The sequence below is a fragment of the Blastocystis hominis genome, assembly GCF_000151665.1.
Source record: "Blastocystis hominis, Singapore isolate B (sub-type 7) whole genome shotgun sequence assembly, scaffold_6".
NCBI lineage: Eukaryota > Bigyra > Opalinata > Blastocystidae > Blastocystis > Blastocystis hominis.
The window spans coordinates 773,356-796,928 of record NW_013171865.1 but is presented as its reverse complement, the minus strand read 5'-3'; the positions used below and the strand labels follow the sequence as shown (position 1 = coordinate 796,928).

The 23,573-nt window shown below is 47.1% G+C and overlaps 13 protein-coding genes; 4 read left to right on the top strand and 9 right to left on the bottom strand.

The window, feature by feature from the left end:
- Positions 1–994: 994 nt before the first annotated feature.
- On the top strand, positions 995–1,621 carry GSBLH_T00004409001 (uncharacterized protein; the record flags this gene model as incomplete). XM_013043296.1 has 3 exons in its annotated part: positions 995–1,152; positions 1,184–1,395; positions 1,426–1,621. The coding sequence occupies exons 1-3, from the start codon at positions 1,006–1,008 to the stop codon at positions 1,619–1,621; spliced, it is 555 nt and encodes a 184-aa protein (XP_012898750.1). The 5' UTR covers positions 995–1,005.
- Positions 1,622–4,340: 2,719 nt separating this feature from the next.
- GSBLH_T00007191001 (uncharacterized protein) lies at positions 4,341–5,372 on the top strand (the record flags this gene model as incomplete). Its single annotated transcript, XM_013043295.1, is given in 6 exon segments — positions 4,341–4,357; positions 4,389–4,536; positions 4,567–4,665; positions 4,698–4,761; positions 4,796–5,345; positions 5,354–5,372. Coding segments are annotated over 6 exon segments (897 nt in total).
- Positions 5,373–5,941: 569 nt separating this feature from the next.
- GSBLH_T00004408001 (uncharacterized protein) lies at positions 5,942–7,205 on the bottom strand (the record flags this gene model as incomplete). The annotated part of the gene is made up of 4 exons (XM_013043294.1): positions 5,942–6,226; positions 6,259–6,627; positions 6,657–6,935; positions 6,969–7,205. The coding sequence occupies 4 exons, from the start codon at positions 7,203–7,205 to the stop codon at positions 5,942–5,944; spliced, it is 1,170 nt and encodes a 389-aa protein (XP_012898748.1).
- A 241-nt stretch (positions 7,206–7,446) lies between these two features.
- GSBLH_T00004407001 (uncharacterized protein) lies at positions 7,447–7,813 on the top strand (the record flags this gene model as incomplete). XM_013043293.1 has 3 exons in its annotated part: positions 7,447–7,564; positions 7,595–7,624; positions 7,656–7,813. 3 exons carry the CDS (start codon positions 7,447–7,449, stop codon positions 7,763–7,765), a joined length of 258 nt encoding a protein of 85 aa, XP_012898747.1. The 3' UTR covers positions 7,766–7,813.
- Positions 7,814–8,440: 627 nt separating this feature from the next.
- On the bottom strand, positions 8,441–9,419 carry GSBLH_T00004406001 (uncharacterized protein; the record flags this gene model as incomplete). The annotated part of the gene is made up of 2 exons (XM_013043292.1): positions 8,441–8,811; positions 8,840–9,419. The coding sequence occupies 2 exons, from the start codon at positions 9,417–9,419 to the stop codon at positions 8,441–8,443; spliced, it is 951 nt and encodes a 316-aa protein (XP_012898746.1).
- A 573-nt stretch (positions 9,420–9,992) lies between these two features.
- GSBLH_T00004405001 (uncharacterized protein) lies at positions 9,993–10,641 on the bottom strand. XM_013043291.1 has 4 exons: positions 10,516–10,641; positions 10,423–10,482; positions 10,327–10,389; positions 9,993–10,294 (listed from the first exon to the last, which is right to left on the bottom strand). Exons 1-4 carry the CDS (start codon positions 10,570–10,572, stop codon positions 10,175–10,177), a joined length of 300 nt encoding a protein of 99 aa, XP_012898745.1. The 5' UTR covers positions 10,573–10,641; the 3' UTR covers positions 9,993–10,174.
- A 31-nt stretch (positions 10,642–10,672) lies between these two features.
- On the bottom strand, positions 10,673–11,371 carry GSBLH_T00004404001 (uncharacterized protein; the record flags this gene model as incomplete). The annotated part of the gene is made up of 5 exons (XM_013043290.1): positions 10,673–10,768; positions 10,800–11,052; positions 11,086–11,120; positions 11,154–11,285; positions 11,318–11,371. 5 exons carry the CDS (start codon positions 11,369–11,371, stop codon positions 10,673–10,675), a joined length of 570 nt encoding a protein of 189 aa, XP_012898744.1.
- Positions 11,372–11,395: 24 nt separating this feature from the next.
- Positions 11,396–12,057, bottom strand: GSBLH_T00004403001 (uncharacterized protein; the record flags this gene model as incomplete). The annotated part of the gene is made up of 3 exons (XM_013043289.1): positions 11,396–11,798; positions 11,834–11,979; positions 12,010–12,057. 3 exons carry the CDS (start codon positions 12,055–12,057, stop codon positions 11,396–11,398), a joined length of 597 nt encoding a protein of 198 aa, XP_012898743.1.
- Positions 12,058–13,828: 1,771 nt separating this feature from the next.
- Positions 13,829–14,680, bottom strand: GSBLH_T00004402001 (uncharacterized protein; the record flags this gene model as incomplete). Its single annotated transcript, XM_013043288.1, has 6 exons — positions 13,829–14,041; positions 14,073–14,169; positions 14,205–14,268; positions 14,300–14,383; positions 14,412–14,528; positions 14,557–14,680. 6 exons carry the CDS (start codon positions 14,678–14,680, stop codon positions 13,829–13,831), a joined length of 699 nt encoding a protein of 232 aa, XP_012898742.1.
- A 1,446-nt stretch (positions 14,681–16,126) lies between these two features.
- GSBLH_T00004401001 (uncharacterized protein) lies at positions 16,127–16,597 on the top strand (the record flags this gene model as incomplete). Its single annotated transcript, XM_013043287.1, has 3 exons — positions 16,127–16,207; positions 16,237–16,439; positions 16,471–16,597. The coding sequence occupies 3 exons, from the start codon at positions 16,127–16,129 to the stop codon at positions 16,595–16,597; spliced, it is 411 nt and encodes a 136-aa protein (XP_012898741.1).
- Positions 16,598–16,624: 27 nt separating this feature from the next.
- GSBLH_T00004400001 (uncharacterized protein) lies at positions 16,625–18,724 on the bottom strand (the record flags this gene model as incomplete). The annotated part of the gene is made up of 1 exon (XM_013043286.1): positions 16,625–18,724. One exon carries the CDS (start codon positions 18,722–18,724, stop codon positions 16,625–16,627), a length of 2,100 nt encoding a protein of 699 aa, XP_012898740.1.
- Positions 18,725–19,993: 1,269 nt separating this feature from the next.
- GSBLH_T00004399001 (uncharacterized protein) lies at positions 19,994–21,895 on the bottom strand (the record flags this gene model as incomplete). XM_013043285.1 has 6 exons in its annotated part: positions 19,994–20,618; positions 20,655–20,742; positions 20,777–20,911; positions 20,944–21,103; positions 21,137–21,818; positions 21,850–21,895. The coding sequence occupies 6 exons, from the start codon at positions 21,893–21,895 to the stop codon at positions 20,005–20,007; spliced, it is 1,725 nt and encodes a 574-aa protein (XP_012898739.1). The 3' UTR covers positions 19,994–20,004.
- Positions 21,896–22,031: 136 nt separating this feature from the next.
- On the bottom strand, positions 22,032–23,397 carry GSBLH_T00004398001 (uncharacterized protein; the record flags this gene model as incomplete). Its single annotated transcript, XM_013043284.1, has 6 exons — positions 22,032–22,744; positions 22,780–22,848; positions 22,882–23,052; positions 23,085–23,195; positions 23,227–23,312; positions 23,345–23,397. The coding sequence occupies 6 exons, from the start codon at positions 23,395–23,397 to the stop codon at positions 22,032–22,034; spliced, it is 1,203 nt and encodes a 400-aa protein (XP_012898738.1).
- Between the last annotated feature and the right edge of the window lie 176 nt (positions 23,398–23,573).

Here is a 23,573-nt window from a genome sequence, read left to right as displayed (position 1 = left end):
ACAAATCATTTTGATAGACATAAACGCCTTCGTCGCCTCCAACAATCACTACGGAGGGACTCAGCCTGTAACAGCAACGACTCGGACGAACCGGAATTTGAGTGTGTGTGGAGAGAAAAAACAGATAGCTTTGCTCTCTCGAATTACAGACAAATACATCATGATGTTGCCAACTAATGTCTATTTCTGATGTGAGTTGAAGAATCGATGGAACCGAAGATATTTCCATTTCGTTTATATTATGATTGTGACTGTGACTGTGACTGTGACTGTGACTGTGATTGTTCAAGTTGTTGATTTGATACATAAACAGTTTACTTCTACTTGATACAATCACAGTGTTCTCCACTAGAGAAACTCCATGGACTACGCAGTCGGGAGGAGAGAGAACGATGGATGAATTACGAGAGGAAAGCAAAAACGTTTTGTAGAGTTTATCAAAATTCGATGGATTTTGTAACCGCCTGGACTGCAGTAATGTTGAAACCAATGAACAACGACTCATTTCGTATGAAAAAGAGGTACTTGGAATTGAAAGCGGTTTATCCTTTTTTCAACATATGAAACAAATCCTACATAGACAGAATCCCGTTTCATCGATAAAGGGAAGTATTTTTGCTTTTCTTGGTCAAAAAAGAAACCAGGAATTGGTTTCGGGGTTGAAGAATGTTCAACCGATTGCTCTAGGTCTGCTGCCTTCCTTCGTTGTTGCTCAAGTGCCGCAAGCACATCCCACGCGTTTCTTGAGTCTCCTTCGTTTTCCGTCTCCTTTTGTAGCTATGGTAGTCATAGCCACCCTTTTTATTTCTCATTCAATACAATAATCGAAAAAGTTTTAACATGAGAATGAACACCATAAAGGGTCATTCTACCCTGCCTAATGTGTGAAACGCGCTCGCTTGGACTCCCCCTTACAAACAACGACTTGAAAGATATTCTTCCGAAGAAGTCGGAAATATTCATTTCTTTTGTCATTCTATATTTTTTTCCAGTAGGATTTGTACAATGGACTATAAGCTGTTTTTCGTGGACAACCTGAATACCTTGAATTTCAGTATGCGAATCGTGGGATTCTTGGATATGGTAATGTTTTGTGTCCTCTTTCTCGTGTGCCTTCCTTTCCCTGACATGATCAGAAAGAGCCTCTGCTCTGTGATAGTTTTATTACTTTTGTCACGTTTAGACAGTCGTCAAGGGAATGGGTCCTATTTCCATCTTCATGGTGTTCTGCGCATACTCTGCGGTTTATACTCTTACCAAGCTCTCTAAGAGATTCTATGTCTATCACACCGAGAACTCAAAGGGACGGATGGGTAGCTATGAGTTTTTCTCCAAGAGCATTGCTAAGAACCAGAGAGATCTCCTTCTCTGCATCATCGGTATCGTGTTTAGCTTGTCTGTATGTTGAGTCCGCATAATGTTTAGCTTGACGGTGTTCCTCTCTGCCCAGCTGAAGAACATGAGCAAGGACCCTGAGCCGAAACAGGTAGAGGAGGAGAAGAAGGAGAAGCCTGCTGATGCGAAAAAGAACGATTGTTGTGTTTGTTGTAACAAAGCCTTACACAGACAGCATCATAGTATATCAATGCATTATTATCATACACTACTAGACAACAAGTAATCTGCCGCTCTATTCACATCGTTGCCACAGGCGAGCAGAGCATGTTCACATTCATATCGACTAAAACCAAGACCCTATTCATAACCTCTTCGCCGACTCTCCTTACCATTAGCTCCTCAACATGAGCTTGCGATGTCCGGTGCGGAGGGCTTGACTCTTCCGATGAGTCAACTCCTCTTCCGAAGAATCCTGCGTCCACCATAAATGGAGAGGAGCTGTCCTCGCTTATGTTTCGATCACGAGGCTCTTCGGACGAGCTAGCATAGTAAATGATGAAGTTTGTGATCATGGAGGGAAAAGGAACCAATCGTTTTTTCTGAAGAAGAGGAAACAGGGCGTAGTTTGCAAATAACATTCCGACGAAAAGCTCGATTACACCGCTAATGCGCGAAGAAAGAGACACAAAAAAGGTCAACAGCCACAGCAAGACCTCTTCGCTTATGCGGATCCCTTTGTATAACATTATAGAGCTTGCTCGGACACGGGGAACAATCCCTATGGCTAACCAAGAAGAGAAATGCTCGAACTATGATAGAGGATCGTGAATATGGACATTAGCATGATACAGCCATTCGTAGACTCGAGGAAATAGGCAAATGCCCAGCGCTGAAAGAAGATAAAGAAGAGTGAATTCATCAACAGCGTCATAAACCTGTGACTCCCCACAAGAAACTCGACTTTGCGTACTAAATAGACATGGAGAAGAAAAACCACGTAAGTAAAGAAACTGTTCATGAAGACGACAAAGCACACATACCAGTCATACATCAAAAACCGAAAGAGTGACTTTGCGAAAACCCCCTTTACATACGCTTCGGAATCTACATGATGACACAACAAAACACGAACCGATACCCGTAATGGACAAGAAGGAAAATACAAATATGAAATACAGAAAAAATAGAGTGATAGGGTACGCTGCTATATATAAAGAGACCTACACACTTCCTACTTATGTTTCTCTTCAGTGCCATTTAAAATTGTCAGCCCTCAGCACAAAGGCCGTGGTATAGAATAGTTTGCGATTCCAAAAATAGACACGTTTTTCATTTGTTCGGTTTTTCAAAAGATCGATATGAACCAAGCAGGAATAACAGATGAGGAGTATGGAAACATGACAATGGAGGAATATTTTACGAAAAAGGCTGCAGCTGTTGAAGATGTGTAGCTTTGTAATTTAAATAATTGGTAGGCAATCATCCGTCATTGCCATGATATATGCGATTTAATTATGTCACAGTATGAGGAAGCTCGAATGAAAGAGCTAAAGCAATATGAGCAACCGTCAGGATCAGCAAGTATCTGGAGAGCAAGCGGTTGTAACGAATAGAAACCGAATTAACTGCGAAACTCACAGTAATTTCCGGACCTCATCGTAATCAGATATTCGTTGTAAAACCGAAGTCTGTAGAGTATGAACGGTTTGATAACGACTAGAAAACCCATCCAGGTCTTGGTCGTTCAACGCGCGATATCATCCTAAAGAATGGAATCAGCTTACCCAAAGATCACGAAGTTTCTCAGTATCATGGAGAGGTGGGGAAGGATGAGTGGTTATGAGTTTTAGTTTTTCATTCGCGGAGGGCAGCTCAAATACAAGGACTTGCGAAGTACAAACAATAGCTATGTAAATGGGTATTTTGTAGTCTTGGTGGGATGATGTTGTAGGGAAATGGTAGAAGAGACAGTGACATTGAAGACTGGAGATATTCTCCATGTTGGACAGACAGACTTACAGATAGAAATTATTAAACCTAACTAACCCTAAACGCTTTTGTTCACACCACACTCGTTAATGAATCAAATACTCTCGAATGGCTATTTCACGTTTGAGTGCTTTCCTGCCATCGTATTGTGTTGTCTAGCCTAATGATACAGAGACACCCATAAAACGATCGATTTCTCTATAAAATGTATATATGTTAGGGGCCATATTTGGGAACTTATGGGTATATTAAATCTACATGCTATCGCATTTTCTCAAGATTTGTATATATTAAATCAAAGGAGACAAGGTACGTTGAATTGTCGCTTGAAGAAGCTTTGATTCTAATCGGATTATAGAGAAATGCGTGCTGATCAAGATACATCAAGTTCATCGAGTTCTTCCAGTTCTGATTCTGAGGAGGTGAAGAAGTCCACGAATCTGGCGAAGGTTCAAGATAGTTCCTCCTCAGATTCTGAGTCTGATACGAAACCCGCTCCTGTAGCGAAGAAGGTTGAGTCTTCTTCGGATTCTTCGGATTCGGATTCCGATGAGAAGCCTGCGGCTGCCCCTAAGAAGGCTGAGACATCATCTTCCTCGGATTCTGACTCTGATGAGAAGCCTGCGCCTAAGAAGGCCGAATCGTCTTCTGATTCTTCTGATTCTGAGTCGGACAAGAAGCCTGCTGCCAAGAAGGCCGAGACTTCCTCCTCTTCCGACTCTTCCTCGGATTCTGAGTCGGACAAGAAGCCTGCTGCTAAGAAGGCCGAGACTTCCTCCTCCTCGGATTCTGAGTCTTCGGATTCTGAGTCGGATAAGAAGCCTGCTGCTAAGAAGGCTGAGACTTCCTCCGACTCTTCCTCGGATTCTGAGTCGGATAAGAAGCCTGCAAAGAAGTCGAAGAACTCGGATTCCTCGGACTCCGACTCCGAATCGGAGGAGAAGCCGAAGAAGTCGAATAAGAAGGAAACCTCCGAGGAAGAGGAAGAGGAAGAGGAGGTGAAGCCCAAGAAGATGAGCGGCTTCCAAGCGTAGGGTTGTTCGCCGGGGCGTGATCGATAGCTGGTTGGAGCAGCGCCGCAAGAAGAAGCGCGAGAACGAGAACATGGAGTTCCTGCGCAGCGTGATCCCCGCGTGGCAGTACAAGCGCGAGGGCAATCTCGCCAAGAAGGTTTGCTATGAGGGAATGATCCCCTACACACGTATCAAGGTAGTCGTCGTGGAGCCTGCTGACGCATAGAGCTGGAACGTGATGATCGGAACGGAGGTGCGCATTGCCGCGAAACTGTACCGCGTGAACGTGAAGAACGGAAAGGGTCTTCGCGAGAAATTCACCTCGGTACGCGCTCGAGTGGGTCGTAAACGCCATAGAACCCCGATGCCCCCACGGAAGGAAACGAGAAGTCCATTTTGCAGATCCCCCAGGCGGTGAAGGGTTTCCTCCTCTTGCTCCTCTCTCATTTCTATAGACGTGTATCCCGAGGAGAGCTCGTTCCACGACGCCCGGTTTGAGCGCGACCTCCAGGAGCTGCTGGAGACGTTCGTGGCGTACCGCCCGGACATCGGCTACTTCGACGGTCTGAACTACATCTCCGCGATGCTGCTGCAGTTCCAGGACGAGGAGAGCGCGTTCACGTCCACGGTGAATCTGTTCACGCAGTATCTGAGCAACGCGGTGGACCCCGAGATGAAGGACAAGTTCAAGGAGTACTGCGCGGCGTTCGGCTCCGCGATGGACGAGGAGGTCCCCGACGTGCGCAGCGCCTTCCAGGACAACAAGGTGGACATCGCGGTGATCCTCAAGGACTGGATCTACTCGCTCTTCACGCGCTGCGTGAACTTCGAGGACGCGAAGCGTCTCTGGGACATTCTGCTGCTCGAGGGCTCCTTCGGAATCGTCAAGATCGCGCTGGGCATCCTCAAGATGTTCGCCGGCGAGCTCTGCGACATGCGCAGCAAGGAGGTCTACGCGTTCCTGAAGCATCTGCCCGCGAAGCTGGACATCGACGAGCTCGCGAAGTCCGTAGGGGCGGGAGCGGAGTGTGAGTGCAGATCAAATCCATCGGCCTCGCGCTCACCGACTGGACCATTCTGCTGGAGAACGCCGCGGAGACCCAGCAGGAGGACGACGAGGACGAAGAGGAGGAGAAGAAGAAGAAGAAGGTCGAGTCCAGCTCGGATTCCGAGGAGGAAGAGAAGAAGCCTGAGCCCAAGAAGGCTGAGTCCTCTTCCGATTCCTCTTCCTCGGACTCCGAGGACGAGAAGAAGCCTGAGCCCAAGAAGGCCGAGTCGTCTTCCTCCTCTTCCTCGGACTCTGAGGACGAGAAGCCTGCGCCTAAACCTGCGCCCAAGAAGGTCGAATCCTCTTCTTCGTCTTCCGATTCCTCGTCGGAGGATGAGAAGCCCGCGCCCAAGCCTGCGCCTAAGAAGGTCGAATCTTCCTCTTCCTCGGACTCTTCCTCCGAGGACGAGAAGCCTGCGCCTAAGCCGGCTCCGAAGAAGGTCGAATCCTCGTCGTCGTCTTCTTCCGATTCCTCGTCGGAGGACGAGAAGCCGGCTCCGAAGCCCGCGGCGAAGAAGGTCGAATCCTCGTCGTCGTCGGACTCAAGCAGCGATTAAAGGGCCGGAGGCTCCCGACGATGCATCGAGCGATCGGTGTGTAGGTGGTAGTGCTGTTCATTGTATTGCGTGTTTGCGAACAAACAGTCGAACCAACAGCTCCTCTTCATCGTTACAGCAGAGCGCGGCTTCCCGCCAGCACGGTGAGCAGCGCCACGGGCAGCAGCACCTTGAACAGATGCACGATGTCCCACCCCACCCAGAACGCAGCATACAGACACACGATTCCAGCGACGCACACGCCGAACACCAAGCGGCTCGCCTGCGTCAGAACGCGATCTCTCTACACCTCGGCCCTCTCTCCCTCGCCTACCTTCAGCTCCATGCCCAGGCGGCCCCAGACCAGCAGCAAGCCCACCAGGCAGGCCGGAATCGCCAGCGAAAACGCCAGCGGAAACACGAACGGAGGGTTCACGTTCTCCGCACGGAACACGTGCGAGATCTCCTTCAGCGGCTTCACACTGTTCTCGCTCTCGTAGAGCAGCGGCTTGCTGTAGATAGGGTACACGGGAGATTCCGGAACACCGCCAAAGTCGATCTCCAGCTTCAGCAGAGGGAGCGTCAGCGGAGAGGCCAGAAGAGCGTCACCGCAGAGGAACGAAGCCTGGTACACGCCGTTCTCGTAGTTAAACGGAGTGGCCACATCCTTTCGCGCAGGGTTGAAGGTGATGACGGAAACACCCTGAAATGAACCGGACAACGCATTCCTACCTCCTTGGTGCGCATGGGCAAGGTCAACTTCTTCCCGCTCGGGCTTTCAAGCATGAACAACGTAGTCGTGGGAACGAGCTTTCCAGCGTCCTCCGAAATGACTTTCAGAGTGATCGACGTCTTAGGACCCAAACTGAGGGGAGATGGTTGTGTGTAAGGAATAGTGTACTCCGTGGTCTTATGATCGATCGTAAGACTAAAGCTAGAGAAATGAATCTCTGTTTTGGCAACGACTTCCACCTCCGACCTCGCAACGACTTCTCCTTCACGACTACGGACCTATTGCATAGTACTCACAAAACAACAGCCAACCAGAATGTTGAACTTCGTAAAACCCGGAGTGAGTTGATAAGGCAGCTCGAAAGCTCCATTTTTGTACATAGTCAATGTCGGCGTATTTTCACCTTCATACGCTTGGACTGTGAGCTCAGATTCCTTATCGCTGACGAGATCACCCAAATGGAAACGAATGACTCCGTTTTCGTATTCTCCGTATGCTGAATGGGCAAATACAGCAATTAAGAGGATTAACAGAAAGCAGCTCTTCATCTAATACAAGAATAAGAATCAAGAAAACATCACAAATGTACTGAATAACCGCGGGTAAAATGAGTTTAAGAATAGGAATAAAAAATATGTACTATTTTCGAAATGTCTTAACCAATTTTGACTACTTACAGAGAGTATAGTACGATGTCATTTAGGAATAACCCAAAAAATTAAAAATACTCCGGTAGAGAAAAAGTTAAAACCGTCTCTCTGCAAACCACAATTATTCATATTCTTTTAAATGAATTGTAACCTAACAGAAAAACAAAAATACATGATGCTCTATTCAGGTATTCGTGAGTACTATTCTCCGGAAAACCATTTTGACTCGACCATGATGGAATCATTTTTTGAAATGAGTATATTTTCACTTTTCTGATGACGTTTAGGATTTAGAAAAACCATCGAATTGAGTCCCTGTAGTTTCGTCTTGTGAGGGATTATGAATAGATACAAATACTTGCTATTGTAAAACCCACGGCTGTATTTTCATTCCAAAGAGCAATGAATCATTCTTTGAATTGCTCGAAGAGGCGAATAAATGCTTTGAAAAAAGTTAGAACAGAAGCGCCTCAATTTTTCTTAACTACAGCATTTTTATCGCAATCTTTTTGGTTTGTTAAACAACAGTATGCAATATAGCAGTATTTCACTTTATACCTTGCCTCAAAAAGTGTTAGAAAAAAACATTGGAGATGGCAGAAAAAGTGGAAGCAATTATAAAGCAAGCAGGTGAAAAAAGAGAAGCGTTTTCAGCTGCTTCAGGCAAGAATATCCTGTATTTGGTAATAGTTAGAATCATGTAAAACAGGACTTGAAGAGTCTCTCACAAAGCTGGACACCAGGGTACGATCCGTAATATATCCTTATAAGCGTGATCCGTGTGTGTTTTCTTCATGGCAGTGAAAGAAACGGAGCTGTGGTCTCAGCAGAGAACGAGAGAGTATTGAAACTGAATAGGCAAGTGAATGTAAAGAAAGACGCATTGGTTGACGTATAGAGTACTGTTTCCGAGTTTCAGAGCAAAATGGCCGATATCAGCACTAGAGTCGATACTTTCCTCGACACGGCTTCAAGTTTGGACTGCTTTGACAAATGGTCTCGCAATCTCAAATCAAAAATGTATGAAGTGAGCCACACGATGGAGGAAATTTGTAAAATCGAACAAGATGAAATGCGAACTACCTTGTGTCCTGTTTTTTAAACACACAACACATCATAGGATACAATGACGACTACAATAAATCACCCACTTCCTCCTCCGTTCCCGTTCTCTCCCCCTTCCCATTCCCGCCTCCCCATCCGGACGCATCGCTCCCCAGCGACCCTCGAATCCCCAGGCTCTTCCCCTTCATCGGCTGCTTCCGAAAGAACGGCGCGCGCACGGCTCTTCCGAACGGCGCGCTCGCTCGGTACCGCTTATAATCCGCAGGGTTCGACGCGATCGGCGAGAACAGCATCGGCGACTGCCCCTCCGTGCCTAGAAACAGCGAGCTCCCCGTTCCCGCGCTCTGCTGCCGCGTTAACGTCGGGGTCACCGCGGGACTGAGCCGTGCGGACGCGACGACGCGCACGGCTTCGATGAGTTCGTTGGAGAGCGCCTTCTCTACATGACAGAGGAGGAAAAAGCGGACCAGCATGGAGCTGCTCGAGCAACGCGAGCAACGCGTTGAGGTCGTCCGCTTCGCTGCACTGCATCATCAGCTCGCCGATCCATTCGTTTTCCTGCAGAATCGCCGACCAATTCTCCGCCACGCCCTTCCCGTTTCCTTTGTACGATGGCTCCCCATCCAAGGAGAGCCACAGCGGAGAAACCGACCTCTGCTGCGTGTTGGACCCACGACGATTCCCCGTTTCCCCGTTTCCTCGGCCACCATTGGAGCCATTGGATGCATTGGAGCCATTGGAGCCATTGGATGCATTGGAACTATTGGTTCTATTGGTTCTATTGGGACCATTTGAATTATTGGGTCCATTGGGTCCATTAGGGTCATTAGGGTCATTAGGGTCATTTAAAATATTAGGATCATTGGGGCCATTTGGGTCATTCAAACCCCTGGATCCATTCTCGGCCACAGACCCGTTGCCCCCATTTCTCCCCGCATTCCCCGCTTCGCCCCCGCGCGTCCTCCTCGCCGTGCGCACCACGGCCGGAACAGTGTTCCCGCGCTTCTTCCCGTCGGTGGTGAGCGCGACAACGTCGTCGATGAACATCTTCACGAGCTTCAGCGCGATGCGCAGCGCGAGCAAACCCGCGACCAGCACCGCCAGCACGCTGCAGGAGAGCGCGACCGCCCGCGGAGGATTGGTTTCCACGCTTTCCACGATGTCTCGAACGACCCACTGGAGCACGAGAAGGAGGGAGGAGGCCACGTGGGAGCAGGAAAGAAGGAAGCGAACGCCGGTGCGGAGCAGCAGATGCGTGTAGAAGCGGAGATACAGCACGAACGTCGCGAAGCAATCGCGGAGGATTTCCCGCGGGGAGGAGCTGCCCGGGTAGGGAGCGCCGGAGCGGACGATGCCGAGAATGTCGTTCATGAGCTGGGAGCAGCCGTCGTCTTTGAAGAAGGAAACGCCCGCGTTGGGCTGCGCTTTGAAATCGACGCAGAGCTCGCAGTCCTGACACATTTCGAGGCGAAAGGAGCGCCATTTCTCGATCTCGGAGAGAGAGTAGCATTGCGAGCAGAGCTGGCGAAAAGCCACAGCGTTGCGGTAGAGATTGCAGTGCAGGATGTAGGAGTAGACCCAGTCTTGGAGGGAGATTTTGATGGGAACCGCGGCTAATGGGTCGGAAGACACGAGGCTGACCACCTCGTCGAAGGACTTCCCCGAGAGGTAGAAGCCGAAGAAGATCAGGAAGAAGTTCTTGACGTCGCTGAAGAACTGCTGGATCCACCGAGGAAGCGAAGGAGCCACTAATGATTTGTAGACGGGGTAGAATGAGGGGATGAGCGAAAATAAGATCAATATCAGAGAAAGCGTGAAGAGGATCCGCGAAAAGGAAAAAACATAGGTGCTAAAGGGGAACGAAAACAGATGGACAGGTACGATGCAGCGATCTTCGGCTCAGCGGGTTTCTTTCTGGAGTTCTAGACGATTAGTCACTTGCAATATGCAAAACAATTGAGCCCGTACGATTGTGTGTGCCTTTTCGTTTTGCAGCATTCTCATCTTCGTCTCGCTTCTAGATACATCACTCCGAGAAGTGAATGGGTACAGAAACTCTCACGTTCACCGAGCTCGAGCGGTTTCGCTTTCCATTGAAGATATTGAGGTTCTGGAGCATAAGCTTCACAATACAAGCACTTACTCGAAGATTGAGCAATAAGCCGCAAGCAATTGATAATCCAAGATACAGCAACAACATAGCTCCAGGATCCATGGTGTTCGTTCCAGGAGCAATCAGAAAGAGAATGAAAAGCAAACAATGGCGCTTCCAAAACTTCAAAGCATTTTCAACAAACAACTCATTCAGTCTTTTCTATTTTACTCCGTGCTCTCTCAAGAACGTTCTTGATGTCCGCCTTAATGAACAGACATTCAGCCTCCACACAAACGTCTCCCTATGGCTCAGCAAACGAAAACTGTCCATACAACTTCATCGTAGATTGTGCCCTTGAACCAATGCTTTCTTCCTTCCTGACGTTCGCACACTCCTTTCACTAACACGGTACTGGGACACAGAATGATCTTGCGATAGCTAAGATTCAGCTGTCCAGTAAAACCGTTGATTCCGAGGACACAGTTCATGATCCCAAAGAATTGGTCAAGAGTGGACGCAGAAGCACCTCCATGCAGAATGCCAGCATGACCACACATTTTCTTTCCATAAGAAACGATAGAATACCTATGCGTAACGATACCCAAAGCAGCGCTCTACAAGACACTCTTCTCTTCGTTTGTAAAAGAACGGTACTACAGCTATGACAACAAAAAAGCAAGGCATACACACTCAATCAAATTCTCCTTTCGCAGTCCATCATAAAATAGATTGTCCACGCGAGGGTAGAGCGGAAAGAGTAGCTCCTTGCATCCTTCGCTAGCAACCCGCTTCAAAAACTGTTCCTCGACATGCCGAGACTAGGAATAATAAAATCCAAACGACAATCAACATGTTCGTCTTTTATAGAGTAATACTCATCATCCACAATTTCCTTAAGTTCCATGTGAGTAGCTTGATAGGGAGTAAACTAAAAAAATAAATAAAGTTGACAAGCGTGAAGCTTAAAAAGAAATTGACTCCGCGTTTCGATTTGTACAATACTCATTTCGCAACAAACAAGCCAGATTTCATTTCCAATCGTTACCCAGTTATTCCGTAAATTATTCAAACGGCCAAAGATTTCGCAATAAAATCCATTGGGAACCAAGCTCTCAATCACATCGTAAATCTCTTGTGGCTTCTGGCTCTGCCCTTTTCGTTTGGACATGATCACATCGTCGATTTTCCCCATGTAGTCTGCGTCAATAAACGCAGAGCTCCCCTTCTGTGCCACAAAACAAGTTTCTTTTGCATGCTGCAGATAAAAACCATTTCCCTGGGCAATAATACCCTTCGAGGTAAGCTTTACCCAAGAAATATCACCAACTAACCTAATCATCATCAACCATCTCTCCTCATCTCCCACTTATATCCCCAGAGCTCAATCATTTTGATCGCTGTGGTAAACTTGCAGTTGATAACCCACATAAAAAGCAGGCCATCCGATTGAATTTTGTGCAAAGGAATCGCGGAAATTGCCTCATCACTTAGCGTCTGGTACTTTATAGCTACCTATTCTTCATCCATTCTCGTCACTTCTACGCCTCGAGAGGGATTGTCAGACGTTAACTGCCAAGGAGGATCGATCATGACGACATCAAACAAACGACCCGCTAATCGCTTCTGAACTTGGCCAAATTTCTAGAGGGTACTCTTTTCTATCGCTTCTCTTACGGACCAGTCAAACAAGCGCACATCCGTATTAATGGCAACACAGTTGGAGGGAACTGCGTTTTCTTCAAGGAAAAATCGGGACTTTTCCATCCCTATGCCTCAATACGTACAATAATTGGGACATTCTTCGCTATATGCAAGAATTTGCTTGTGAGAAGATGGACGGAGGTCTTTGGACGCTAGATAAGAACGAACGTTGACCGCATGTTTGTGCAGGCGAGAACGTTCAATGTCAGTAAAAAGTCTGTAGAGATAGGGGTTCATTTTCAAAATGTAGAGACGGTGGTCTCTCTATGGATCAAGCGGGAGGGCAAGCGCGCACTTCTTGCTGATCTATTGTTTCATGGTTACTAGAATCATTCAAGGAGTGAATGGATGGAGAACAGTCGCTCAAAAGAAGCGTTTGCTCGATGACGCAAATTGATCGTAAAATCTCCGTCTCACTCATTGAGGAAACACTGCTATCGTTAAAGTCGATATCTTGAGCTATGTTCAAAAAACGAAAATGAGCGTACGACAAACTCTCATTCGCTTACAAGAATCTTCATTCCATTCTTTCTGATTTTTCAAATCTTCCTCAAAATTGTAATCTTCGTCGTCATCTTGAGTTCCATGCCAGACAAAATGCATACCTGAGGTCGTCTTATAATCCAAGCACTCAAAACAGTAAAAATTATTGGGATTGTCAATATCTTTTCTCCTTGCGTTCACACTAGAAGTGAGCTTGTGAACAGACGAATCATTACCAGTCAAAATGATACCAGCGTCTGCAATGACGACAGCGAATCATTGGCCTGTTAAATCCTTCGCCACAGTAACATCCAAAGGGATCTTCTTTTTGCATACAAAAAATATGCCGATATCCAAAAAATGAGGTATTTTCTGCCTTTGATTTAAGCTGACTCAAAATAGATAGCATGTCAGATCAGTTTTAAATATCTAATAATGTCAATCTTGGCTACTTTTAAGTTAGACTGTGTGTTCCTATCGCTCAAATCGTCACCAACCATGCTCTTTCCTAATAGTCTTTTCTTTTTGTAGTTACACAACCTGGACGATTCTTTATTAACTTTGGAGACATTTGCATAACCTTCAAGCATTGGTTGTAATGCCATTACACGTTACATAACAAATATTGCAGTCAACGTCGTATGGCTGTTATAGATATCATTGGAATGCCCTTTCCTATAACAAGTGATGCAAAGTTTCTGCTCGTTACTAGTCTCAATTGAGTACATCCATGCTGCAAGTTCAATCCCTATAGTGATATACTGTATTGCTAAGGTCTTGCATTATGCTTCCAATTCTTCACTCTGGTCATCTTGAAATAGCATTCTACTCGCGTGTCGTAGTACGAGGGAGTATATTTCTACCCCATTGAATCACAACTCTAATTATACAGTCGTTTTGGTCTTTTTACAGGAATATCTCTATTTCTGACGGGTTCAACGTATTGTGGTATTGGGAAAACACAGATATTTAAGGACAAGTACGATCATTCAACATCCGATAAACACAAGCCCTGTTACAAACCAACACACATTAAACTCGGATAATTCGCATATTCCTATGTTTATATTGATAGTAGCTACATGATAGACAAGCATTCAAGCGTGTAAGCATGACCAATCTGTATTCTTCTTGAATTCGTGACTATCGTGTTTTCCTCTTGGTAAATACATTTCTATCAAGAAACAGTAAACACTATCAACCCCATAATCGTTTTGATCAACTGCATTCGATGTTCGGCCTCTTCTTTCGTTTGTTCCGCTCCTTGCCTCATCAGATCATATACATAATCTTGGTTTTCTTGTAGCTCCTTGTACTTGTCTCGAATCGGAGAAAGGCAGGCAATCAGCGCATCTGCCAATTGCGGTTTGAACTGTGCCATCGAGCAGTCCTACATTGACACTCCCCTATCCTTCCACTACTTTGTATTGCTCATAAACGGCCTCCAGAGTTTGATTGGTAGCTGCAGCCATCAGCGAAACAAGGTTGTAAATCTCGGGCCGCGCGTCTTTATCCAGTCTATGAACCATCCAAGGAAGTCATTCACTCCTTACGATAAGCCTTGCAAACAGTCTGTCTTGGCTCGCTTGATGCATTCTTGAATTCGCTCGGGAGGGTCTAAACTTTACAAATCTCTCCTTCATTCGACCAATAATCGAAATGTTGCTAAATTGGGTCTGCGATGATTTGCTCATTTTCTTCTTCCCATCAGAGAGCGACATGATGCGTCGTCCTATTTTACATCCCTAAGCCAATTCTACCCACAAACACTTCGGGTTCGGGTAGATTGAAGTGAACGTTGTATTTTCGGTTGAAGTGGTCGATGATATCGCGAGCTACCTCCACATGTTGAATCTGATCTTCTCCCACAGGCACATCTGCTTTGAAAAACACACAAAGGAATACGCGTTGCGTTGTACATCATGATGTCGGCAGTCATTAAGACCGGGTAGGACAGAAGACCCAGCGGGCTGGCAAAAGCATCAGCCTTGCTTCCAAGTTTTGCGATTTTGTCTTTGAATTGATGCATACGTAAGAGCCGATTGATATTGATGTTGTTTTCTAAAATCCAACCTAATTCGCAGTGGTAAGCATTCTATTGAAAAGGCAACGTGAAAGGTACATCAGATTGAACAAATAACACAGAGTTCTCCCTTGGCTCCAGACCACACGCCAAAAGAGAACTAAACGAATTCCTACGCGTCAATCTTTGTTCATTATGTCTACATAATGTTTTCCTTCAATTCATTTGGGTCAGAAACGGAAGTGAGAGCGTGATAACTCATTATTCCAAAGTAGCTCTTCTTATAGTCTAAATTCACACATTTTCAGCTTTCTCATACTTCCTTCCTTCTGTTCATCTACCCAGTTTTTCAACGCGCCGAAGTAATTCCCGATGTGAGGAATTCCGCTTGGCTGAATACCAGAAAATATGATTTTCTGAGAAGCAGCGAATGAACGAGTTAGAAGTCTATTCATCATGTTTTTTCTGTTTGACCAAGATACCCCCGCGGTTTTGTATTGGGGAATGAAGGGGAGTGGGTTTGAATTAATAATTGTAGTGAATAGTAATTCGATTAAATTGCAGAAATGCAATCATGGAAGTGAGGAAGGAGTTGGAAGGATTACAAATAGTATGTGTTGAGATTTGCGTGTATATTTTATTCTCTTGTTGTGGAGTCAAACAAGGGATTACATGTTATATATAAAGAAATGAGGTCTGGCCATCTATTTTTGCAAATTGCTATTACTTTCTGATGCATTGAGTTATCGGGCACTATTCTATCACCTACAACATTTTTAGAAACATATTACCTCAGATTTAGGAAGAGACTCACTTTCCCTAACATCTCTTTTTCTTATACTAGACTGCTCACAAAATACTCATATATGCCCTTCTAGTCTATTGAAACCTTACAATATTCAGCAACTACTCTAATTGTGACTATTTCTAGTCCATTGTTAGTATCCGCATGCCCTCTGCGCGTATAAACAACATTACTATCCCTTCCAACAATCAAATTCAAACTATTATAATAAAAATAGTCCATATTTCTTTCACCTCATTGTAAAGTCATTGATCCCATGGAAGAAACTTCAGACCCTGTCAAAAAAGAGACAGAAGAAGTGAGTCCCGAGGAGAAAAAGCTGGAAGAACGAAAGAAAGCAAAATTGGAAGAAATAAAGAAAATTGAAGAACGATTTAAGAAAGGTAGGAGTTTGTAGTCAGTTTGTAAGCATAGTTACCAGATATACGATGAAGGCAGTGGAATTGGAAGCGAAGAGTACTACAAGTGAATCGTTGCGTTCTTCTTTTTCCCTTACATTTAGAGAATCAAAAAGAGAAGCTAAACGAGAATGGCGAGAAGCACACGAAAAAGAGTTAAAAGAGCGAAGATTGAGGGGAATCACGGAGAAGAACGCGTAGAGAATTGACTGTAAAACCATATTTAGACATCTCTTGGAAACTTCGGAAATGGCTCAAAAACGGAGCGAATCAAAAAAAGAAAAGGAAAGAAACCGCGTGTTAAACTATGGATGGAACATTTTCGGTCAGGTATTGTTACTCGAGCGAATTGATCGTAGGACGCGATCTACCGTGGCTATGAGAAAAGGCTCAAAACACTGCAAACGACTCCCGAGTCAGCTGCGAAAGCGGAAGAAGACTATGACGGTCTTCTCGATTATGGCAGCAATTCGCATCTTTCCAAAGAAACGATCGACCGCTTGGTGGAGGGGCAGAAGAAGCAAGACGAGAAACACAGCCAGTTCAGCAAACGACGCACCTTGTTGGTGATGATGAGTTAGGATGATGTGTAGCTACAACCAGGAAACGGTGGATTACATCAACGAGCGAAATCGGAACTTCAACAAGAAGCTGGGTCGCTACTACGACCGTTTCACCCAGGATACGCGAGCGAATCTGGAGCGAGGAACAGGATTGTGAAGTGTTTGAGAAACAAAGTCGGAAAGGTTACGATCGTATTGCATCCTCTAAAGTGTTGCCAGAACGATGGTGTTCAGTGTGGTAAAAGGAAGAGTGGTGTAGAAAGATATGGTTTGTGAAGCAAAGGTGAAATGGGTACGAAACTCTCACATCATCACATATACAGTAATAAAGAAACAACGTTATGTATCGTAGTTGTAATAGTAGTAAAAAAACAATAGATGTTGTAATGGTAATAAGAATGAAAATGGGTAGGACAACTTGCCTGTGAAACAAAGTCAAAAACATTATAAAAATATCACAACCAACACAAGAGAAGTCAAAACGATAATCGCTGTCACTGCCACGATCATCATCGCAATACTGATACACCTCGCTACCCTCGTCACTCCCTCCACAATCCCTACATTCCCTCTCGATTTGACGATCTATTTCCCACAGCGCTTCTCCCAACACTACAGTATTTGTATTCACGCAGGTCGAATTCTGCGCCGTCTGTTTTTCTTCTTTCTTCGCGTTTTTCTGCTTCGAATCCGCGAGTCCAGCCTCCCTCTCCCACGATCCCTTCATTCTCGCGGCATTGTCCCGGAAATCCGGCGCTTCGCCGCTCGCAGAACCCTGCACCGCGGGAATCCTGCTCTGCCATGCAGGCTTCTGCGCCAAGTTCTTCACGGCTTGGCCGAAGGAGCCGGTCTTGAAGGACTCCTTCATGGCGCCCAGCTCGCTTCGGATCTGTTCGCTCACAGCGCGGAGCGGAGGCCGCGTCCTCTGCCGATAGACGAGATAGTAGGCGCAGTCGCTCTGCACGTCGCTCTGGCGAATGGGGTACACGGAGCTGTCGTTGAACTCGAACCACGCGGTCGTCCCGCCCTGCTCGCACAGCGCGTACGCGTAATAATGCCCGAAATCCGCGCTGCCCGTGTGGTTGCACACGCTCACCAGATCGTACAGCGCTGAGTCGCAGCCGAACGCGTACGGCGCCATGTCCAGCCCCTCCACCGGGAAGCTCACCAGATCCGTGATTTTCCGGCGGCCTCCGCCATAGCCGATCGTGTATCCATGGGCCTTCCCGCGGGAAAACTCGAACGAGAAGCGCTTCAGGAGGATCACCAGCACGGGCGGCAGCTGCGTGATGCGCGACTGCAAGTCCCGCGGGGAGGCCTCGCCGCAGTTGTCGCAGACCTCGATGGCGGTGGACTGCACGGCCTGGCGCAGACAATCCTCCAATCGGATGGGCGAGGGGCGATACCCGCGGGGCCGCTGCTTCTCCAGCACGCTGATCTCCACCCGCAGCTTCTGCTGGATCGCCTGGAAAATCGCCTCCACCTTCGCCGTCGAGAGAAACTGGAGAAACGGCGTCGTGATGAGCGGGTGGACTGCGCTCGTCTGCGCGCGCAGAATCACCGAAACGCTCCACGTTTCCGCGGGGCCCGGACGGTCCAGCGAGCGGAGCACGTCCCCCGCGGGGAGGGCGGAGTCGCGGGCGGCGAGCGTGCAGTCGGTCAGGGAGAGAACGGGGAGCTCGTCGAAGAACCGCGGGGAGTAGTGAGAGAGCGCGAAGCTGTGCAGAATAACCGCGACAAAGTCGGAGTAGGGAAACGGACCGGCGGGCGATTCGTCGAGAGGAGTGAAGAAAAGGCTGCGACGAAGACGAGGGAGGTCGATGGGGAAGGGAGAGGGTTTGGGGGCATTGGAATTAGGGACATGGCCCGAGTGGAAGGGCTTCGGAGAGTTCGAGTTTAGGGGGATATGGGGGGCGTGGGGGTGGTGATTTATTGGGTCATTAGGGTCATTAGGGTCATTAGGGTCATTAGGGTCATTCGAGTGTTTTGGATTCATTAGATGGTTGTGTTCTACAGGGACAGCGGGATTCTGTACTGCATTAAAACTAATAGGGTCCTTGGAGCCCCTTATTGCCCCTAAATGATTCGAATTAATTGGGTCGTTTGGGACCTTCGACACATTCGTGACATGGGCCATATTAGGGACCTTTGATACATTCGGGACATTCGGGACATTAGGGACCTTCGATACATTGGCCACATTAGAAACATTAGCCACATTCGGGTCATTCGGAAGGTACAAAGCCTCAATAATGCATCGAATTCGATAGAGCAGCGATCGCATGGACTCGGTCTCGGAATACGTGACCAGCAGAGGGATGTGGAGATTGCGGAGCTGCGCGCTGCCGCTCTCCGCGAAGGTGACCATCGTGGAGGAGAGAAAGAGGAAGGGATCCTGGTTGGGCACCTGCATCGCACGCCCCCTCCACTCGTACGATATACGCCTGCAGCGTCACTTTGGCGCGCTGATTCAGCAGACTCTCCAGCGAGGTCGACAGATCCACGAGCGAGTACTACGATCAACCCGGCTTGGCGATGAAACCTCGATGAAACGGCTCAGCTCGTGGGAAACGCCGCGCACGAAGACGCACTGCATCGAGGCCGCGGCGTCCGGCGCAATCCCCGTCGCGTCGTAAATCGAAGGGAGCAGATCGACGAGGCGCGAGTAGTCGTCGATGTCCACGGGCAGCGAGGCCCATTGGATGGTGAAATGGCCGCGCGCTGCGTCTTCGGGGGAGAGAGATTCGACGATGATCGTGATGCTGATTTGCGATTGCGGCTCGGGGAGAGACACGTAGAGCGTGTTAAACACGGACCGGACGAGAGTTTGCTACGAACATGAAAGAGTGCGGGTGGAGAAACTAGATGGCAATGCTGGCATGTCGAGATCGTGCTCTGAACACCGTAATACACATTCGTGAGAAAATTGGGATTGCGCCGCTTGTACGCCTGCCACCACTCCTCTGACAACTCGTTGATCAGTGAAAAGGATTCGGAATTCAAGAAGGAATAGGTAATGTCGAAAGGAAGGGGGTCGGTTGAATACAAGGGAGAACGATCCGCATCGAGTACTTTGTTTTGTTCCTCTTCCAGAATTTGAAGGAAAAGTGTCTACCCGTGAGGACACGTCCCAATCGATACGAAAAATTCGTGAGAATCGTGCTGAGAGCCGTCTGTGATATAGGAAAAGTGTTTAGAGACCTGGGATTGAATGTATTTCGGGGAGATCGACGACTCGCCGCCAACGTACGCATCTCTGAGTAGTTGGGCAACTGCGTGTGTGAAAGGACATTCTACTTTGCCAGATCCCTCGGAAAGAATACGTTTGTTATTGGAGGACTTTTCAACCTTAATAATATTGGTTGCGAACTCTGGAGAATGAATAACGCACTAGGAAACAGAATGGAAACTAATGGGCAACTTGGAGCGCCGCGTTCATAAAGCACGTATTTCCCAGATTTCGAAGTCCCGAACTCATCGTAGATACAAACTACCGGATACTAAAAGAATTGAAGAATTAGAGAGATCGAAACTGAATCCAAACAAACACCGACTCAACCCCGTTTACGCACACTCCTCCGGCTTGTTCTCCTCAATCGGCTTCATCGCGGGGAACAGCAGCACCTCCTTGATATTGTTACTGTCCGTGAGGAACATGGTGAGTCGATCGACTCCGAGTCCCCATCCTCCGGTGGGCGGCAGTCCGTGCTCGAGCGCCGTGCAGAACTCCTCGTCGAGACACTGCGCCTCCTCGTCTCCCTTGGACTTATCGCGCGCCTGCTGCATGAATCGGTCCCTCTGGACCATGGGGTTGTTCAGCTCCGTGTACGCGTTGGCCAGCTCCGTGTAGTTCACGAACAGTTCGAATCGCTCGCACAGGCCCGGCTTGCTGCGGTGGTACTTCGCCAGCGGCGAGCAGATGGCCGGGTGGTCGCAGACGAAGGACGGGTTCAGGCACAGCGGCTCCACGAAGTGCTCCACGAGCTTGTCCAGGAGGCGCGGCGTCGTGAGGGGAGGCGTGCACTCGATCTTCAGCTCCTTGCAGGTGGCCACGAGGAAGTCGTAGGTCTCCTGGGACTCCAGGGGCATCGGGATCTTGAGTCCGCTCTGCTTCTCCAGCTCCTCGATCATGCTGTAGCGCGGCCATGGGGGCGTGAAGTCGATCTCCACGGGGTCCGCTATGCGATCAGCTCGCTCCGCTCCGCGCAGCCTACCGTCCTTGCCCTGCGGGTGGTACTGGATCTTGTAGCCGCCGGTGATGTCCTTCACGATGCCGGACACCATCTGCTCCGTCAGCTCCATCTACCCATCAGCTCGCAGCGCGCAGCGGGCCTACGATGTCGTACACGTCCGCGTAGGCCATGTAGAACTCGCACGTCGTGAACTCGGGGTTGTGCGTCATATCGATGGACTCGTTGCGGAACTGGCGGCCCAGCTCGTACACGCGGTCCATTCCGCCAATCACCAGTTGCTACACCTCATCTCCGCGCCCAGACAGCCCACCTTCAGATACAACTCAGGGGCGATACGCATGTACAAATCCAAATTGAGATCGTTGTGGTGCGTGATGAACGGCTTCGCGGTCGCGCCTCCAGCGTGCATGTTCATCATGGGCGTCTCCACCTCAATGAATCCGCGCTCATCCAGGAACGAGCGAATACCTCTAGCCATCAGACAGAAACGGACACAAAAATACCGGATCACGCGAGAGCGGATGATGAACTTATCGCGGACCGAAGGGTTCATGATGAGGTCCAGATAACGCATTCGGTAGCGAGTTTCAGGATTGGTCAGACCGATGAACGGCTTCGGAAGCATGTGCAAACAGGGAGAGAGGATCTGAATGCTGTACGGGAAGATACTCAGCTCGCCGCGCTTCGAACGACCGGGGAAGCCGCGAATGCCGATGATGTCTCCACGACGCACCTTGTTGTAGATCTCCTGGAACGCCTCAGCGCCTCCCTCGTACTTGTCCTCGCTTGCCATCACCTGGATTTGCTTGCCATCACCCTGGAGCGTGTAGAAGAAAAGCTTCTTGCCAGAAGCGCGCTTCAGAATAACACGTCCAGCAACAGAGCACGGCTCGGACTCCAAGCGATCTCCGTCCTTGCAATACGAGAACTTCTCGATAAACTCGGGAAGGGAGTACTGCACTTGGAATTTGTGGGGGTAATAGGTCTCACCAGCAGCCTCGGCTTTTTCCACAACAGCAAGACGGTTCTCAAAGTATTTGGTGGGGTCCACATCTTCCTCATCCTCTTTCTTGGTACTTGGAGTGGCAGCGGCCTTGGCAGCCTTAGCGGCCTCCTTGGCAGCCTTTTCAGCCTCCTTTCTCTTCATTTTCTCTCTTCTCTTCAACTCGTTCTTACTCAATTTCTCTATTTCTTAGATCGGATACTGTACAGTTACCCTCTCCTTGAGTAGGCACAGGTTCCTGAGCAACTGCTGGTTCCATATTCAAAAATATTCTTTACCACTCATCGTTTTCCAAAATTCACCTCAAATTTGTCAATTATTGTCAAATCATTTCCATTGTCAATTATTATACACTGATTTAAATATCTCATAATTTAGTTTGTTCAATAAACAGATTATTTATCTATTTGACATGCCGTATGAGAATTAGAGAGCCAGTACCCTAATTCTCCGAAAGAACTATTTCGCGTCCAAAAGATAGAATCGCAGCTTGAAAATATGTACAGATCCATAAAAATTCGATTCATTATTGGGGACAATCCAACAAAAGTCTTTCTATTTGAAGCAGAGTGGCCAATCGCATACATTTGGACACTCCTAACTTGTAATGGTTCCATCATTTTCGGAACGACTTTCAATACTTTCATAGAATCCGTTGTTAAAAATACCGTCCGGTTCTTATTTGCAAATGCTGTTTTTAGAATTTTTGCACTCTCGACGACAGAGTCTAACGATAGAAACGTAGTACGCTCGTAAAAGTGGGATACATATCCACCTGTTCGATATTGAATGCCAACACAATTTTCCAGCTTATTTTCCTTCATGAATACTCTTGTTTCGTTTATTAGAGACTTCTTGGGTTGAAATAAGATCCGAGAGAGTCGATGGTGGATTTCAATCATTGCATTCTCAGCATTTGGAATCAGTCCAATGTCCACAAGCTTCTCCACATATTCTGGGTTGGAACAAATCGATGGAGACAAGATGGCATAGGTATGGATCCCTGAGTATTTGGATTTGAAATAGTCGGTGATGTTTGGATCATTATTGACTGAAGTGAACAAATCTTTGGGAAACGTATAATAGTAACTGATTTTGTTCCTTTTCACTACAAGGATAACAACTCATCAAAGAAGTATCTACCTTCCGATTCATTGTATCGCAACCGAATGAATTCATTGTCCATTAGTAAGAAGTAGTTATCCCACATAACTATAATACATCAACTTGAACGATTAGTAGTACTTCTCAGTCGTTTTCCGCTTATCAAAGCTATTAAAGCAGAGGCCAGCAAGCTCCGAAAATTGTTTCCGAAGCCATAAGGTTCATCTTCTCTCAATATAATATAGGATGATGCTTTTGGTCCAACACCATGCAAGAGTCGCTTTACTAGAATTTTCTCTATCTTTTTGTATTCTAATAGATAGGGATGTACAATATTAAAATACCAATAGCACTCGTGTTATGGAGGATTGGCATGTCCACAAACCTTGATTTCTTGACATAGGATGAATTTGCTTTTCCAGCTATATCATATCCTTGAATATTGTTGAAATCAACTAAGTGTTCAATCACCATCAAACAACAAACCAGGTGTTTTGATATGAAGATCGTATTGTCCACCCCAGACGTATTTAGATTTTAGTCTTCCCAATATGTTTATCTCAAAGAAGTATCTAGAAATTGAATTAACAAATTCATAGTGTACAGGGATACAGCGACAATAGCAAATACTAACTTCCTAGTTAATGAAGAGTACATATTGCGGTGTCACGAATATGGCTTTCAACTTGATTATAACAAAAATGATAAGACTTTTTTCGTATTATGCATCCTTAATACTATTTGATATCAAAAGCAAATTCACTATTTTTCTTTTTTGTATCTACTGTATTCTACATACCTGTAATAGAACACTTCCTTGGATTCACTGCCAA